General features: G+C 37.0%; 1 protein-coding gene across 2 annotated transcripts in view; it reads left to right on the top strand.

Annotated features, from left to right (window-relative positions):
* Positions 1–18365, top strand: part of LOC124612498 (protein bric-a-brac 2-like) — a 131729-nt gene extending 113364 nt beyond the window's left edge. For both annotated transcript variants that reach the window (XM_047140738.1, XM_047140737.1), the window contains exons 8-10: positions 9718–9855; positions 11250–11377; positions 18199–18365. In XM_047140738.1, the coding sequence (XP_046996694.1) occupies positions 9718–9855; positions 11250–11377; positions 18199–18229 (297 nt within the window). In that variant the 3' untranslated portion in view covers positions 18230–18365. The remainder of the gene's footprint in view (positions 1–9717; positions 9856–11249; positions 11378–18198) is intronic.
* Positions 18366–19599: the final 1234 nt, after the last annotated feature.

The following is a 19599-nucleotide window of genomic DNA, read 5'->3' as shown; positions in this document are numbered from 1 at the left end:
GTATTTGAATCAGTACCTGTGGAACCTGTAGTCAACAAGATTGTGTCTTTGGCCAAGAGCATGGGACTAGAATTGGATAACAATGATATCAATAAGCTTGAGGAAGATCACATCCACGAAATGACCACCAAAGAGCTTAAAGAGCTGCAGTGTGTTTCAGAGCAGGAAGTTGTGGAGAAGTTCTTCAGAGGAGGAGGTGGTGGTGGTAACAACAAAGCAGCAATCTTCTGGCACAGTAAAAGAAATACTGAAAGCTTTTGAATCAGTTTCATTGTACATTGAAAATCAACGCCCCAATACAGCATCGGCTGTGCGCTCTACAAATCTATTTGACGATAATGCTGTGTCGCGTTTTCACCAAGTGTTGAAGTGTCAGCAGAAACAAATGAGTACAGATAGCTTCCTAGTAAACAATAATTACTTATGTATAGTGAATAATAAAGTCCGTAATACTGTATGTATAAATTTCTTTGAATAAATGGCATTAATAAGATAAAATTTCTAGTAATTTTTCTGCATGGAATGCATTGTTGTATTTTACATTCATTTATATGGAATAAATTGTTTCACTCAATGAGTGTTTCACACTGTGAGTAAGATTCTGGAACGAATTGTGCTCACCATGTGAGGTTTCACTGTACGTGTTTCATTGGACATAGGACTCAAAGGTTTATGTAATCGCTTCACACACAGGGTGAGTTAATGTGAAACACACTGTACTCGTTGTCACTCTTCAGTTGACAGAGCTACACCTGTGCTTAGTTGTTTCAACGTACTGAACATAAATGTACTAACTTATTCTCATTTCCATAAATTCATGCACAATCACAATTATACATAGCTTATAAACTGATATGAGGGGGGGGGGGGATGGGGGGGCTTTTTGTGGTACCTTGGACCTCCAATTCAGTCCTTCTGCCAAGCAGGATGATCGACTTTGCATCATTCCCTACAAAATCTTATCACTACATAACTTCTTAATTATGTATAACTGCCCGTAGGTCATTCACTGTATTCATTCACACATACATGCACATGAAGTACAAATCGGTACATTTCATACTTTTGTTAGTAACATTCATCTTCATTCCTCTAAAGGGTCATGCTTATCAATATTTCATACTTCCTTATGCAGTCTTTGACAGTGATTTACGTGCTGCACTGTGATTGTGTAAATAATGTTTATTTGCGTTGATGAATCTTAACTTATCTTGAGGCTTGTAATCGCTACCTATGCAAAGTTTTTGGCATTTTAATTATATGAACCTAATTTCATTTTCTTTTTAATTTTTTTTATTCCTCCCTATACAGTACATTAGGTTTTTTTGATATTCACTTTAATGTAGAGGTGGTTTTAAGTAGAGTGTAAAGTATTGTATAACGATCATAGCTTCATCAGTTGTAGTTTTATATAAACAGCATAGTTCGTTGTTATCGTAAATAGCTATAGATAGTGTAATACACTTAATTTTAGTACCGTCGCTATATTCATTAGCCTGTTCCTCTTTGTAGCTTACTCATTAACATTTGTTGTATTTATTACTTTAGTATAATTATAACCTTTCTGTAAATAGTTCTTCCTCGCATGTGACTGTAGCTCTTTCTGTGTAAATAATTTCTTTTCTTTCTTTTGTATATTGCTCCTTACTCTGATCTGTCGTTCTTCTTGTACGTAGTCCTAAGTCTACATAAGGTCTTATCCGTGCTGTTGGTTTTGAAGTTTGTCACATAATGAAGTGGTAAAATGGATATGTCAATAGATAAAATATTTCATACTAGCAAAATCTATATAGAAAATACAAAGTCTGCAGTAATAATACTCGTTATATGTGTTTATTCTTATGCTTAATACAATGGCTAGCAATATGGGTCATCAAGTATACTCATTGTTCCTATAACTAAACTAGTTGTATACATAACATGGAGAATTTGCTACTTCACCTGTTCGAATTTCCTGTAATTTGGTCATATAGTTATATATGTCAGTGTCAACTTCATGCAGTTTATTCATTGTATTTCCTTTGCACAATTAAGTCTTATTTTCACTCACATGCACATGCCTGTCTTCCTACATTGTACTCAGTTGACTACCAGCTGGCTGTAGGGAGACAGGTGTGTGTGTGTGTGTGTGTGTGTGTGTGTGTGTGTGTGTGTGTGTGTGTGTGTGTGCGCGCGCGCACGCACTTGAGCATGTTTCTCCTACAAGCTTGAATAAGGAAGTTCATTCCAAAAGCTGGTGAGGCTCTGTACCTTTTGTTTGTGTACCTATCGACAATGCAGCACTTCTGCTTCCAGTGAGTCATCTCCTTTATTCCTAAATAATCCATAATTCTCAACCAGCACTTTCTGTACATTATTAAGTCTTATTTTGTCACTTTCACTAGCTAATGTTTGAGTGAGGCGCTCTCTCTCTCTTACATTGAGTCATTGTTAAGCAGCGTGCTAGGTACAGCATGCACGCACAAATATGGTCACTGCAGGTAATGTCAAAAGTGAGAAGAGGAGAAGGGGAAATGGCTACCACCCACAGCTCAGCTAACTCCTCCCCTTGCGCTGCGCCAAGTGCAGGCTACACGATTGTATTGTTATCGTCCATATTCACTGTTTCCAAAAATGTGTGTAATGTACAGTTTCATATTATCTCAAAGAATCTTCATACTTAACTTGGATTATACTTAGTCTAACATTAATTATGATAATCTCAAATTTGTTTCAAAAGTAAAATGGATATTTTGCCTGTAATTGAGTGAAAAATGTGTATTGTGTCACATCTTAGAAGTTTTTGCATTTTTTACTATCAGATAGAATCTCCAAATTTCTATGAAGATTATAAATTCTTGTATTTTCCGTAATGGCTGTAGGCACTGAAATAGTTGAGGTGCATTGACCTTATCTTTATAAGGATATAATACATGTAGTTTCCATGTTTCTGGGTTGGTGTAAAGCCTGTTGATGAGTGTGACAAATTATTTACAGTTTGCTGAGAGAGCATCACATATTCATTCCACTTAGTGTATTTGTGTGGTGTATATGTTCTGATAAACCTGTTAAACTCATGAAATACCTGTTCTATTGGGCTGGTCTTGGGATGACATTTGATTACATAAACATGTTTTGTTGTATGACTTGACAAATTCTTTCCATTTTGCACTTGTGAAGTTAGTTCTATTGTCAGTCTGAATAGCTTTTGCTTCACCCACTCTCAAAAAATATTCTGTCATGATTTGCTTGATTACAGGCCTTGCTATTTGAGTTTTAGTGGCATACATCTGCAGATATTTAGTAAACACATCATACAAGGCTTTGTTTTCGTTAAATCAGTTGAAATTACATTATCGTCTGGGTGAAGATAATGTGTGCCATTACCTAAGTCAATTTTTACTAGAGTTCGCAGCTCGTGGTCTAGTGGCTAGCGTTGCTGCCTCTGGATCACGGGGTCCTGGGCTCGAGTCCCGGCTGGGTTAGGAGTTTCTCTACCCGGGGAAAGGGTGTTTGTGTTGTCCTCATCATTTCATCATTTGTGACAGTGGGTAAATTGGGATTGTGTGAAAATTGGACTGTGAAAAAATTGGGACTTTGTACAGGCACTGATGATGACATAGTTGTTCGCCCTACAAGCCAATCATCATCATCATCATCACTTTTCACTTGATATTGCCTGAAAAAAATCCATTCTTGGTGACAGTTAACTATCAGCTTATGTACCACTAGGAATGTACAAGTAATTGTGGTTCCAGCTTAAGTTATTGGAATATAGGTTTGTAACTTGATGCCTTTTGACATTTCCCATACCTGTTAAAACATGACAGTTCTGCATAGGTACAATAGGTAGGTTTTGTTTCCTTTTTATTTCATTGAACAAGCTGTACGAAACAAGATTCGTAGCTGCTCCTGTGTCTAGTATCAAATGTACATTTGTTCCTATTTTGGCATCAACCTTTGTCTGTACTTCATTGTTTATTCCTTTTATATCACTTGTCTTATCTGTATATGGGTCATCTCGCGTATCAATTTCTTTGTCATACCTTAATAAATAATTATTTATAAGCGTCATTCCCCCCTCCCGTTTTCGGTCAGCGGTGAGGGTCTCGGCCGACTGATCGCTATTTACCCTCTGGAGAGGCATATACAATGTGATCGGTATTTTGCCATGTTCTATTATGCATATAATCGTGGGTGGCATTTTGTTGATTTTCGTTTATATCACTCCCATAGCCATTGTTTTGATAATTATTATTTATGCGTGGATGTTCGGTTATTTCTTGATGGTGAACCACGGTACTTGAATTGTAATTTCTATTATTTCTCTCCTGGAAAACATCTGTTCGACAATTTCAGAATCCTCCGTTACTGTTATATTCATGGGTGCCATTCCTACTGCGCGTTGCCATGCTGACTTCTGTTACTACTGCATTTGTTGTTGATTCGAAATACCGGTGCAGTCTGCCTTGTATTACGTTAAATGGCCCTGGGTCAAAAACTTTCATTCTTAAGTCTTTCATGAATTCCCTGTGACTAGTATTTCTCTGGAAAAGATTGTTCAAATTCTTCATATGTTTGACAATAATCTGCCTCTTAAGCTGCCTACAACCTCCCATCACCTTGGGTGAAACCAACAATGAACTGAATCTTGTGGATTTTATATCAGTGTTGAGGTAAAACATTTCTAAAAGCTCTTACAAAGACAACTGGTTGTATGTTCTTGAAGTCCGGTGAGAAGACTGGGAATTGTCTTTGTTTTATTAGTCCCTCAGCTATTATAACTGACAATAGATCTGGCATTAATCACCCATTGCGACGCCGTCCTATGCCTTTTTGGAGTCGGCAGTGTTGCATATGTTGAAACTGTCGTGTATGTTTGATTGTTTGCAAACTGTTCTCCTCCGCTTTTGTCCTAAGTTTGGAATGAATCATACCTTCTATTGCTTTCATAGGCATTATAGCAGGGACTTTATGTTCTCTTTTGTTTATGATGTCTTTAACCGTGTCAGCATGAGTTCTTTTGTTCCCTGGCGCACTTTTCAACTAGGGTAGAATCGCTTTCAAAGGCACCGGCCTCAGCTCTCTCATCATCCAGTACATCGCAATTGGACTTTATTTCAGACAAGTGTGTTTGAATTGTTGTTAGCACTTGAGCGAAGTTTTCCTGTGCGCTGCTGCGAGGTCCTCTACATAACGTGCACTTTGACCGTGATCTCCATTCATACTAGAAAGTTTCATGTCTAGCTGATTTTACGTATTAGTAAATTTTGAATCTCATTTATTGGTTGCATCTGTCAACTGTGTCTTCAAGTTAGTACGCATATTTTCGAAGTCCTTCAAAAGTATTGTGACTTTTTGGTCTAAGATACTGAGACTTTGATCTAAATTGCTGATAAATTTTGCATGCAGGCTTTATTTCAGATAAACGTGTTTGAATTGTTGGTACCTCTTCAGTTAAGATTTCATGTGCACTTTGTAAACTACTGCGCCACTGCTATACTGACGTGCACTTTTGACCTTTATCTTCACTCATAGTAGAAAGTTTTTTGTATTGCTAATTGTACATATTAGTAAATTTTATATCTAATTTATTGGCTGCATTTGTTAACTGTCTCTTCAAGCTAGTATGCAAATTTTTGAAGTCGTTCGAAAGTGTTGTGACTTTTTGGTCTAAGGTACTGAGACTGATCTAAATTGCCTAGACCAGTGGACAGACAAGTTTGTGATTTTTGTAGTCAAGTCTGTACTTCACTCAGCGTTCATTTTATTAATTTCTGTAAGTATTTTTCTATGGTTGATACCTGCGAATGATTGTATAATATGCGTATAGCCTGAGTATGTGTGTGCCCATTCGATTCACTCGATATCATGCTCGAAAAATTTGCTACGTCTGTTGCATTGTTTCTATCCAAATTATTTTGAAAACAGACATGTCCTATTGAGGATTGTGAATTAACATCGTCAGCTGTTAGCCATGTGATATAATTTGATCTAACATTATGTCCATTCACTGCAGTTGAGTTCAGTTGTACTACATGTGCAAACAAAGTTGAAACTCGGCGCTGTGGCTGATGGGAGTCGCTCCAGTCAGCCAGCGCGCTGAGTGTCAACTTTGGTGTGGGAATAATAAATTGTTTTTGCGATGGCCATATTGCCATTCTGTTGCAGTGCATTGTCATTTTCATTATCTAATACATTAGATTCTGATTCAGTATTTTCGTAAGCACTACTGTTAGTATTAATTTTCTCATCGACATTTGATTCCATTTTTACTGACAGTAAAAGGTATAACTGTAACTGAATTTTTAAATATAACAGAAACTCAATAGTTGTGGAAAATTTCACTCATACGTTCGCACCAAGATGGCGTCTCATTATCGTCACTGTTACACATATGAAACATGTTTTTTATTGTAATGAAAAACCAACCCTACCACAAATATTGTTGCTTGCAAAAAGGGTTTAAGCAGGTTAAGGATCAGAATAATGTAGCAAAATTGCTGTTGCGTCCCATAATCAGTGGAATATTCTTGATCCTACCTTTTGTTGATATCCTTCTGTTCACATTCACTAAAGTTCAATTACTTGTCTCTGGAGGAAATTTTCTTTAGTGTCCATAATGTTATTAAAATATTAAGTTACAAGTTCTCTCTACCGGTTGGTAGGACATGTTCTGAGGTATCAAGGGATCACAAATTTAGCATTGGAGGGCAGCATGGAGGGTAAAAATCGTATAGGGAGACCAAGAGATGAATACATTAAGCAGATTCAGAAGGATGTAGGTTGCAGTAAGTACTGGGAGATGAAGAAGCTTGCACAGGATAGAGTAGCATGGAGAGCTGCACCAAACCAGTCTCAGGACTGAAGACCACAACAACAACAGTTCTCACGTAATGCATTATTAACTAAACTCTGCCCAAACAGTCCTTGGAGGCCCAACAGTACTGACCGACTTCCGTATCATCCTCAGCTCCAAGGCGTCACTGGATGCAGATATGGAGAGGCATGTGGTCAGCACACCTCTCCTGGTCATTGTCAGTTTTTGTGACAGGAGCCCCTACTTCCCCATCAAGTATCTCCTCAATTGGCCTGACAAGGGCTGAGTGCACCCCACTTGCCAACAGCACTTGGCAGGCTGGACAGTCACCCATCCAATTGCTAGCCAAGCCCAACAGCACTTCACTTCAATGATCTGACAGGAACTCGTGTTACCGTTGTCGTGAGGCTGTTGGCGCATAATAGATTGCACCTCTCACAGATTAGTTGAGTATTAATCGCCATCTTAATGTGCAGGATCAGGAGAAATATTCGATACAAACCGTTGGCTTTGGCCAGTGACATAATGTTCATTGCTGATGTCATGTCACCTTTTGGTGCATATATTCACAGTATTGTTGTTAGTTGGCGAAGCCAGTGAATGTAATGTTAAAAACGACCAGACTGTGGTGACAGACTGATCTGTAGCTTCACCTGAGGTCTATTAGTTTGGAAAGTGATATTGGTTGTGAGTGGTGATGTCAAAAAATGTGATATTAAAGAAATCTGGTTGTGCTCACATACTGATGTGTAGCTGAGCCAAGTTAAAAAATAAATGAATAAAACAATTGTCAGTAACATCATGTTATAGTCGCACTTTGCTTACTGCATTTGTCGCATGTTTCAAATGTCACTGGTCAATGCCAGTGACCTGAATTGAATATTCCTCTACATCAGCACTGCATTTCATGAGCATATACAGAGCTTCAGAAAGACTGAGTGTCACAGGGTTTTAACTTACAGAGATGATTACAGTGAGTAGGGAATGCTATTTAGTATCCATTTGAAAAAGACTACTTCAGCACCACTTCGATGGAAGCTTATTCCTTGTGTCAGAAGCTTATTCCTTGTGTCTCATGATACATTGTGTGTTGAGTATGAATAACACCTAAGGAAAAAATGCCAGGTGGGGCAATCAAAACTACCCACAATGGACATAGTTTTTAACCCATGACATAATTAAGCAGTGGCATATGACATACATTCACAAACAGAAGGAACAAAATACATGAAGAGCATTTAATCTGTGACTATTACAAGGATATATCTATTCACGCTGTATGTGCAGGGCATCAATACAAAATATAAATAATTGAAATAAAATTGCTGGGATGAAGAATATTCAACACTGCAGTATTTTAAAATATTTAAAGGCACACAAATCATCATTGGGACATTTGGGTCAGAATTTAATTTGAATTACTCTCAGCCAGAAATTAAATTACAAATTAGCATAAACAATCTCTAAAGAAACAAAAGCTACAGCCTCCTAACATGCACCTATTACAAAGTGCAAAAAAACATGAATATTTCATCTACATTACATTCTTGCATGGTTGGTGGGGGGAAGGGAGGTGGCTGTTGGCAGTCACTATCACACTCTTTGTTGTAGACTCCCCCTGCAAATTTTGTAACAAATATGTACATAATATGCATCAAAATACTGGCCTATGTCAGTTATCTAATGTAGATTCTCAGAATTTACCTTGCAATTTCAGTTTTTATGGTGAAAGGTTCGTCAAAAAAAAAAACATTAAATACAGTGCAAATGTAAACATTAGGTAATGCCATAGGTCAGCCTATTGCCACAACTTTTAACTCACAACCACAGTATCATCTTAAACCTAACAAAGAACGTGGGCTATGCCATAGATCAGTTGCCACAGTCAAGAATTCAGGGTGTGGTGGGGTCCAATATCACCCACTAGCTCCTTTTAATTCACTACAATTTTGTGTAAATCAACATCTTCCTTTTGGCAACAGCATTCATTTACAGTTGCGAGCTTTCCGAGTGAGCACTAAATCATGACGACTTCTCAACAGAAACATCTGTCATGTTGCTCGGTAGTTCAGCTCTCCATTGCAAAGGATCACGGTAGTGAGACCGTAGAGACATCTATTGGTTTGCTGTCCTTTGCAAAGGATCATGGTATTGAGACCATAGAGACATCTATGGGTTTGCGCAGTGATTGAGCATCCCCATACCAGAAAGCCCTAAATGCCTATCAGCACGTTGCTTCCTTGTTTATCATCTTACATATACCTCCGTGAAATCATAAAGCAAGTGCCATTACACCAGATGAAAGTCAGGTTGGTATTCCACCACTGTCCAGAGCTCTCCAGATACGTCTTCAGCCTGACTAAAGCAGAATTATCTTCAATAATGAGGCCTGCTTCAGAGTGAACCCCGGTTTACCAGTGAAAATGTGTATGGAGACGGTCCGGACTTTGGTGTGCCAAGCTATCACCAGACGTATGACACAACAACAAGGAGTGATGGTCTGGGGTGCCATTTCTTTTCATAGCAGATCCATTTGGTTGCCATATTCTAAGCCTTATTTTGTCGCCTTTCATGGAAAGCACTCCTGGGCTTACATTTCAGCAAGATAATGCCTGCTCACACAAGGTGAGAGTTTCTACTGCTTGTCTTCATGTTTGCCAAACTCTACCTTAGCCAGCAATGTCACCAGATCTCTCCCCAATCGAGAACGTTTGGAGCATTATGGACAGGGCTCTCCAACCAGATAAGGATTTTGATGGTCTAAGGTGCCAGTTGGACAGAATTTGGCACGATATCCCTCAGTAGGACATCCAACAACTATGTCGTTCAGTACCAAGTTGACCAGCTGCCTGCACAAGGGCCAGAGGTTAACAGAGTGTTGTTCTCTGTGCTAATTCTATTGCTCTTTGGTTTTTCAGGTTCCGAAAACTGCCATCTGGAGAAGGTTGCAAGAAGCACAGAAAATGCCATCAAAGAACCATGAGCAAGCTGCTGAGACTGGAGTTAACACAGCAATGGAATCAATACAAGAGCAACCAGAATTTTCTTTTCACGATGTAGGTCACATATATATATATATGAGGAATAAAGTTTAATTATCACCTCCAAAAAATAAAATCATTTAATTAAATTTTAGTTTATTGGCAGTTACATGTATGTGGTCCTGTTACATGCCTGTAGCGGTGTAGGTACTATGGCACAAGGATTTTAACGTTTACCTTGACTGCAAACAAATACCTTTAAGCAATTAGCCTACATAGCTTTATTTCATGAAGGTGGTAATCTCATATAATATCATGGATAATTTAATCAGAAATGTAGATATATCATACTACAGGCTTGTGGCTTCAAAATTATGCAGAAGTGAATCCGCAAGTCATAAACAATTCATAATGCGTTTTACAACAGCTGATATAAAAATTACAAAATATGGTGACTGCACAACTTGCCAAAGAGTCTGTAGGTACTGAAACACAGTCGAAGATAATTTTGTTTAGTAAATTTCATGTTGCTAGTATTCTGTTGCAACATATTTATTCCTTGTAGCAGTAAGTATTAAAAAATTAAGTAAAATGTTTGAAAACATTACTGGGCTCATTTCAAAGGTGTTCACTATTTTACAACAATGATAATTCCAGGGTGGGAACTACAAAGAGAAATGAAGAAAGGCATCACCTCTTTTATTGATAATTGATATATGGCCTTTATCACACAAAACTAATTAACTTTAAACTCTCTATTCTTTTTTAGTGTAAGTAAACACACACACACACACACAGACACACACACACACACACACACACACACACACACACACACACACACACAGAGAAAGAGAGAGAGAGAGAGAGAGAGAGAGAGTCATTGTTTTTGCTGTTGTGGACCTCAGTGCGAAGACTGGTTTGATGTTCCTCTTCAAGACAGTGTATCATGTGCAGGCCCCTTCATACCTGCATAACTTCTGAAACCTACGCCCATTTTAACATGCTTACTGTAGTCAAACCTTGATCTCCTACCCGTGTCTGGCTATCCAGATTTACGCATCCGGCCATCCAGATTCAGGTTTTCTGTGATTTTCCTAAATTGCTACAGGCAAATGCCAGGGTGATTCCTTTGATAAGACATGGCCAATTTCCTTCCCCTTGACACAATCTGAGCAAGTTTTCCCTTGCAAATGACCTCGATGTCGAAGGGACATTAACCACAATCTTCCTTCCTTCCTTGCTCTCCCTCTACAATGTTTAACCCTACACACTTACCTCCAATACTAAACTGATAATTCCAAGATGCTTCAGGATGTATCCTATCAGCGAATCTTTGCTTTTTCTGTGATCGTAGTGGTAACATAGTCCAAATTATATTGGTTCTTAGGTTGAAAATTTCTTTCCCTCAAAGTTATTTATTAATTAGTACATGAGCTACAAGTAAATGCTTTTTTTTCTTTTCTTAGGTTTCAACACAGATACCTGTGACATACATTGATGAATCAGATTTCCATGAAACATCCCTCATTATACTAACCACTGACATGGACAATGGTGTAGAATTACAAGAGCAAAATAATCTGCTGATGGAAAGGTAATGAGCTACAGTGAAACAGGTGCTGTAGTATAAGTTTTAATTAGTTAAAGAAACTCTTAATGTGAGAACAACAAAATGTATCAAAAGACACCTTTCAACTTTTATTTTCACATAACAAATTCAGTTTTTAACATTTTTTTCCACTAAGGTTCATAATTCTTTATTTCTTCTACTTTTAACAATGATGTATAGCAGTTTTCATGGAAATTTTATAATATACCTGTATATATATGTAGAACAGCAGGAGGGGTCAATTAATCCTGATAATTTATAAAGTATTTCTCTTTCGTAATTATAAAAGTACTTGCATTGCATTTTGCTTTTGTCAACAAAACACTGCCTGATGATGTACGCTTTGTGCACAAGGTCAACATGCCGGTCTTCGTCACATTGCTTGACGCCTGTGTTTCGTGTATTGGTGTTATTACTCTCCCCATCAGTTAGTGTTGTATTTTCTTTTTTTTCTGTAAAGGGGTTTTTCAGATGAGGTGGTAGAGCAGTTTTACTAATGAAGAGGTTTTTCAAATACTGAATCAGACTTACTGGGTTCAGATGGTGATTTTCTGACAGAGACAGTGGATGATAAAAGATAATGAGACTGAGGAGGAGTTACTGTCTTCAGAAGTCTCTCCATGTCAGTTCTCCCTGTTGCAGTTTGAGAGTCAAGTGCCACAACAACAGTGAAGATGGCAGCAAGAAATAGAATGGAATGGGAGTTTGTTAGCACACTGTTGTGTGTAAGAAGGGCTGATTTTCAATGTCTTGAAGGAGGCACAAGGGTCCATTACATATGCATGCTACCAAGTAGATAACTCCATCATCAGTGCCTTCTACTTTTTTCATTGATGCTGTATATTCTTAAAGAAACCACACAGATTCAAATGCTCAGAATGAAATGAAAACATCCTTTGACTGTGTCATTTAAAGAATTGGAGGCAGTCACTGCTATTGTATATGCTAGAGGCGTTTCGTTCGATCTTCTTTGGTCGCACTCCTCCGCTTTGATGCGAAGTCATCATAAGCTCAAATAAATAAATAAATAAATGTCAAAATAGAATGTATAAAGGTAACAATACCATTGACGTCTGTGAGAAACAAAAACACCATCTGTGGAAAATGAATACAAAAATGCTTGGAAACAAACAAGTAAAATAAAGAATAAGTATTGGAACCTTTTGAAATAGGTCACATTGCTGAATAGAGGAAAAGCAACATTTTTGTACCCACAACAGTAAGCTAAAGGTGTTAGAACTTTGAGCGAAAGATTTGATTGAAATGTGTACACACTGCATAAATGAAAGGAACAAATATTGATCTTATCCTCACCCTTTCAGATATGAATTTTTTTCTGGATGAAGAAAAATTATTCTTTATGTGGTCATACTCCTAGGTGATTTTTTAATATTTTATATGCAAGATTTATGGAAAAATATACACCCATTTTCAAAACATACTTTGTACACGTGGCTTGGTTTTGTGGACTAAAATAACTAATCATGAAATATTCTCTGTGGCAGTAAATAGTAGAATGATCATTCAGTAATTGCCCTGCAAAAACAACAACAATTTTCGATTATACAGTGGAATATAGCAAAACAACCACATCTGTGTATTCTAGTGGTCGTGAGCTGCTACACACTGCTACACTGACTTGCTGATATTTTCATACTAATGCCCAAGAGTTGCCAGCACTTGTGCATAATGGAAAGGTGGAACATTCAGAAATGTGTGCATCAGGTTTCCATTGGGAAAAATACTTTTGTTGCAGCTAAGACACAGTAAAAATTAATGTGTACAATTGTAGCCAGAGGGTCTGAATGGGTTAACTGAGTTATAGATTTTTAATATGAATCTCATTATGGTTTAGATAGCCACTTCCAACTGTTTTCGGGCTATTCAGTTCATCTGTTTTGTAATGTTAAACACGAGTTATTGATATCAATTTAACAGCGGTCAGAAAGGATAGGTTGCTACTCACCACATAGAGGAGTCACAAACAGGCACAATGAAAAAGAATGCTAGACACAATTCAGCTATCAGACTAAGTACTTCATGTAATGTAGACAACAAAAAGCTCACACATAAAGCGCAACCTACACACAAATAGTGTAGCTGAATTCTTTTTCATTGTGCCTGTTTGCCACACCACACTCCCGTTGTTGTTATTCCAGCCTGTATATTCCATTGTGTGAAATGAATTTAAGTAACTTGTCCATGGATTCTTGACAAAACATCATAATTATTTCAGAAGAAGCAAAGTTTTTTTATGTATCTTGAACTTCTACTGCACCTGACCTAGTTTTCAAGTTCCAAGCCCATTTTCTAGTTTTACACCATTGCAAAGATGTTATTAATGCACAGCATTTTTCAACTGTTCTTGCATCATTCACAGCTCATGAGTATTTATAATAAGTGTATAAAAGAGAAGTGGGGATAGTAACTGAATAAATGGAGAGGATGGGAAATCAGTCGGCTTTTTCTTTAATAATTTTGGTAGTACTAAGGAATGAACAAACTTGGTTTAATCAATTCAAGAGGAGTTGGGAATGGTTCTTCAAGTTTTTTTTTAAGTAATCAGTTATTTCAAGACCTCCAAGTATTTGTGTTTTAACCCAAACAGAGGACTGCAATATCTTTTAAAATTAATATCTTCTTTACACTGGACTCAGTTTTGTACAATTTTGAGCATCTGTAGAGCTCTTTCAATCTATTGCAGACTCAACACCTTGTTTTTCCTTTGAAGTAGGAGCCACACTCCACTTTTATTCCTCTGAGACAGCTTGGTTCAGAAGAATAGTTCATCACTGCATATTTTGTTGGTTTCCAAACATACATATTCTGATAGATTAGCTGTCAAAAAACAACATATCATTTTTTGGCTATCCTTTGGGATACTGCTGTATGGAATACGAGAGCCTTTCTTTTCTTGGTTTTGTTGTAGATTACAGAATATTTGGCCCATAAAGCTACAATTTTGTAAAAGAAAAAAAGAAAATGTTCATTTTACCACCTGGTAAATAGACTTTTTCTTCTAAATTTGGTATTTTAATTTTTAGTAATTTTCCTTTGTAGGTGTTTGTTTGTTCTTTGTAATAATATTGCTGTTATTTCTCATACCAAAACCAATGGCTGAATGCAGTTTAGCTAGCCTGAAAACATCAAATTTCACCACCTGAAGATGAGAATGTAATTGTCCAATTGCATCTCATCAGAAAAAAAATCCATTGTCCTAAATGAGCTATTTTCCATGTGCACATAAAAAGAAAAACAACAGTAAACAAAGGTTGAAAGAAAAGTTTAAATCTGTATTACTAAAACACTATCTAGGAAACCGGCACCAGTTGCAGTGTAAGGACAGCATAAATTCAATTTTCAATATTTCGCGTAGTTATTGACTGAATGTAAAAAATTTAAAGCACTGCTATAATCTACTCATTAAGAGGTATAATGTGAATGTTAAAAGTTTAACACAATAAGATACGTACTAATGTTAGAACCTGTGTGTGTTTGTCTTGAGGCAGTGTAACTGATGACATGCAAACACCCAGATATCATTCGTTCAGTATCTGAGAATGGGAGCTCTTACTGACTTCCAACAAAATTTACCCATAATTTCGAACATTTACTCAGTGGCACCTCCCACAAAATGATAAAATGGATAAAAAATTATTGCTTACTACATTTTCATTGGTCATACAGTAAAATGGCATCATCAGGCATGACAATTTAATTTATTACTACTTTGCTACTAACTTAATTCACAGCACAGTTTTCAGATAGTATCCACATATTCCACGGCATATATCTGCAAAATTATGTCATTGTACGACACATACTTCAGGTGTTACAATGTCACAAACATTTAGATTTGCTTAAAGTGCCATGCAGAAAATGTGATACAGACTGATGACCTCAGCAGTTTGGTCCCATAGGAACTTAAAAAAAAAAGAAAGGTCAACACACTTTACAGACAGTATCTATGTACATTACTGAAAGTACCTACAAAATTATATCTTTGGATGGCACACAGCTCAGAAGATATGATGATGTAAACATTCAGGTGTATGAAACACTAGTTTTGTTTGAAATGGGGCTCACATTTCAGGCCTACATTCATACTGTGTTTCATAATGAGGTGGCAGTGTCTTACAACAGACTTCAAGCATAATTTCAAATCTTTCTTAAACTTGTCCTCTATTATATGCATAAAGGCATAGTAATCAGAGAAGGTGTATTATATACAGGAGTTCAGATTCTTTAAAGATTCAGGGGTTTGCTGGTTTCATACTAATGGTGCCCCCAAAAATGCTTAAGGCCAAGCACCTAAGTCTAAAAACAAAATCACAAGTACTTGCAATCTCACAAAATTTTGTACCAAACTGATGTTTACCCTCATATGCCTTTCATACATAAACAATGAAAACTTTGGGAATATTTGCACTACATTATTCTTATATGTTATCTTTATTAACTTTGAAAATCTTTTTTTTAAGTTATTATACCTCTATCCTCTTTTTTAACTAGTTGTCTCAATTATTTTTGGAATTCCTGGTTATATGTTTACCTCATTAAGCTTTAATTTATTGCAGGGTATCTTAATGCCTTGTAATATGTCATTAGTAAAATTTTATGGAGGAGCAAAGCTTAAGATCGGACTTCCAAATGTAGATTTGTTTTGTTCCTGAAAACAGCTCAAAACAAAACTTATTCTTGGGTTCTGTGAAAATGATGCCCATGATTTGTCTCTAATGATATTTTTGTTAACAGGCCACAAAATTCACATCTTCCTTCTTATCAGCAACTTTATCACTGTACTAGATTGTTTCTGAGTCATTTAGACAGTTTGTGAATCTGTCAGTGATTCTTCTCTGACTATTAATAAGAATGGTAAAATTACAGGGAAATAGAATGGCTGGCTGTTAGAAACGTCAAGCAGGTGAAATTACTATTACTGCATATAGAAGTATACAAATAGTAATCTCAGTTTTCGGAATTGTATGTTCTTTCTTCAAGAAAGAAAGGGGGTCAGTCAGGAAGGATAGGAAAGGGTGTGGAAGGGGGGAACCTGCTGTAAGAATAAAGGTAGGCAAAGGTGGAAGTGAAGGTATCTCAGAGAGTACAAGGTCAAAGATAATACAGTAGTCAACACAATGGAAAATTCACTTAAGAGATAATAAAAAGGTGAGATTAAGAAGGTAGGTTACAAGAGAAAGAGAAATGAAAAGTGGGTAGAATAATGAAATTAATAAATACGAAGAAAAAATTAGATGGGAAAATGAGAAAATACATTAGGAAGTAATTGAGTAAATAATGCATTTGTGTCAAAGAAAAATTCAGTCAAGAAAACTAATAAATTATTAGACAGAATTGCTGGAGGTGAAATATGTAGTACTGCCAGTAGACTTGTGTAAAAAAAAGTGACACACTACACAGCCTTTTGGAATTACTAGTTCAGGAATGAAAGGCATATAAGTTGGGGAAGGTTAAAAAGGAAGGGCAAGTCACTCAGACCCCAGGAGACAAGAGAGAGACACCTGTGGTGAGGATGAGAGTAAGCCAGATATGAGTAGTTAATGTAGGCTATACCCAAAAGGGGGCAGAATGAATAACGGGATGTGCTGGAGAATGTGTTCCCATTTCTGGAGTTAATGGAAACTGGTACTGGGTAGGAGAATTCAGATGGTACTTGTGATATGATAGGCACTCTGGTCTTTTCAGTCATGCTGTTGAGTGTCCTCAGCAACTGGGTACCGCATGTCTCCAAGATGGACAGTAGTTAATAACTAATAGTTTAAGTCTTTATCTCACAAAGGCTTTTATTGTGCGATTTCAAAGAAGCAAAAATGATGTGTTGCCTTCAGTAGTAGACACTAGTGGCCACATAATAAATGAAAACCCCCGGTATAAAATTTCTTAGAGTACATTGGTTAACACTTTAAAACACAGTAATGCCTGCACAGCTGATTGAGAATATCAGTTCAGTGTATTTTCGTTTAACAGACTTTCTTGATTACTACCCTAATTACACCCCAGACTTTCTTGATTAAGACCCTAATTACACTTATTTTTTCCAGTTGTTCCCCATATTCTGCCAAATGGAGGAACCCAGAAAGTAATGCAGAGAAAACGTTATGTTTGTGCCTATTCTGTTTCCACATGGTGAGAGGAACTGTTTCTTTGGTTCCTATTTGTATACTGTTATAGCTTTATTTTACAGAGCAAATACTGGCTATAACTCATTATCTGGAATATCCTTTCTTTGTGCTTGTGCAGCAAGGTAGGCAGGGAGCTTCAGGTGCCTGGAAAATAGGAGGTAGATTCTGACAGACCGAGAAAGTAGGTGGTCCGTGGCTGGAGAGGTCAGTTGTAAGTTGCACTTCGCATGAAAGCAACACTTCCAGATTTGAGTCCCAGTCTGGCAACAAGAGAATTTTCACATTCATTTTCAGGGGACATCTGCATGGAAGAGTCATCTCAAATGACACATTTCAATGGCCTATCCATTTATGAAGTTAACTGAAAATTTTACACAAAATAAAGTAATAAAGGACAGGCAACCACTCACCTATAGCTAACTGAAGTGTTGTGCGCAAAAATGAACAACAGTAAACAGAATTTACATTAGTTTTCGAGCTCTTGATCTTTCTCCAGTAGAAGTCAACACACACACACACACACACACACACACACACACACACACACACACACACACACACACAGAGCTGTTGTGAGACTGACTCTGTAACTCAAGTCTTTCAATCATGCCAATAATGCACCAAAAAAATGTTATTCTTTACTCTGTTTTTTCTCTGTTTTAGGCAACAGGAAGAGGGGTGTGCCAAGAAATAGGTATAGAAGTCTGAGTTAACCATGAAGAACAGAAGCTGTTGTCTTTTTATTAATGTCTACACAGAGAAATGTGTGACTTTAGGAATATTTGTATAGCTTTGAGGTGATGACTGAGTAAATACAAATTTTCTAATAATATTTTGTGACACAAAAATATGTATTTTTCAGCATTGAAGATGCAGTTTTCCTTTGTCCTAACGTTTGTTAGATCTGTGTCATTTTAAACAATGGAATGTAAAAACCTCTACACACAGTTTATTTCATTTATTCACGTAGTACCCATTTTCTCACATTCATGATACAATGGATAATATATTCGCCTATTTTTTGTCAGTATTCACAAGATGACATTGTATATTAAGGAAAAGTATCCCCTTATTCTCACAGCCGGTGGGACCCCCTCTCAATGTAGAGTCTGAGTAACCTGACCTTACTTCTTCAACTAATCCCTTTTACTTCCTTTTTCTAAAAGCTATATATAGTATTTTCTTTTGTTTTTAACTAAATGAAACACTTTTTTGTCTTCTTTTACAAAACTTTTTTAGTTTGTGTGACATAGGTTTTGAGTTGCTGGCCCATTTTCCGATACGCAGATTCCAAAGATGGCATCCAAGCAAAGATAAAAACATGTCAACCTCTTAAGTCATTAGTTCTGAACGTAACTGTAAAAGTTATCTATGTTGACTATTTTGGAGTAGTTACACTTATATTGTCCTACCTTTTGACATTTATTGTTGTTGTTGTTGTAGTCTTCAGTCCTGAGACTGGTTTGATGCAGCTCTCCATGCTACTCTATCCTGTGCAAGCTTCTTCATCTCCCAGTACCTACTGCAACCTACATCCTTCTGAATCTGCTTAGTGTATTTATCTCTTGGTCTCCCTCTACGATTTCTACCCTCCACGCTGCCCTCCAATGCTAAATTTGTGATCCCTTGATGCCTCAAAACTGTCCTACCAACCGATCCCTTCTTCTAGTCAAGTTGTGCCACAAACTTCTCTTCTCCCCAATCCTATTCAATACCTCCTCATTAGTTACGTGATCTACCCACCTTATCTTCAGCATTCTTCTGTAGCACCACATTTCGAAAGCTTCTATTCTCTTCTTGTCCAAACTGGTTATCGTCCATGTTTCACTTCCATACATGGCTACACTCCATACAAATACTTTCAGAAATTACTTCCTGACACTTAAATCTATACTCGATGTTAACAAATTTCTCTTCTTCAGAAACGATTTCCTTGCCATTGCCAGTCTACATTTTATATCCTCTCTACTTCGACCATCATCAGTTATTTTACTCCCTAAATAGCAAAACTCCTTTACTACTTTAAGTGCCTCATTTCCTAATCTAATCCCCTCAGCATCACCC

This window comes from Schistocerca americana, chromosome 4 (genome assembly GCF_021461395.2).
Source record: "Schistocerca americana isolate TAMUIC-IGC-003095 chromosome 4, iqSchAmer2.1, whole genome shotgun sequence".
In the NCBI taxonomy this organism is placed as follows: domain Eukaryota; kingdom Metazoa; phylum Arthropoda; class Insecta; order Orthoptera; family Acrididae; genus Schistocerca; species Schistocerca americana.
Note: the sequence above shows the minus strand (reverse complement) of the source record. Positions and strands in the feature narration are given on the sequence as shown.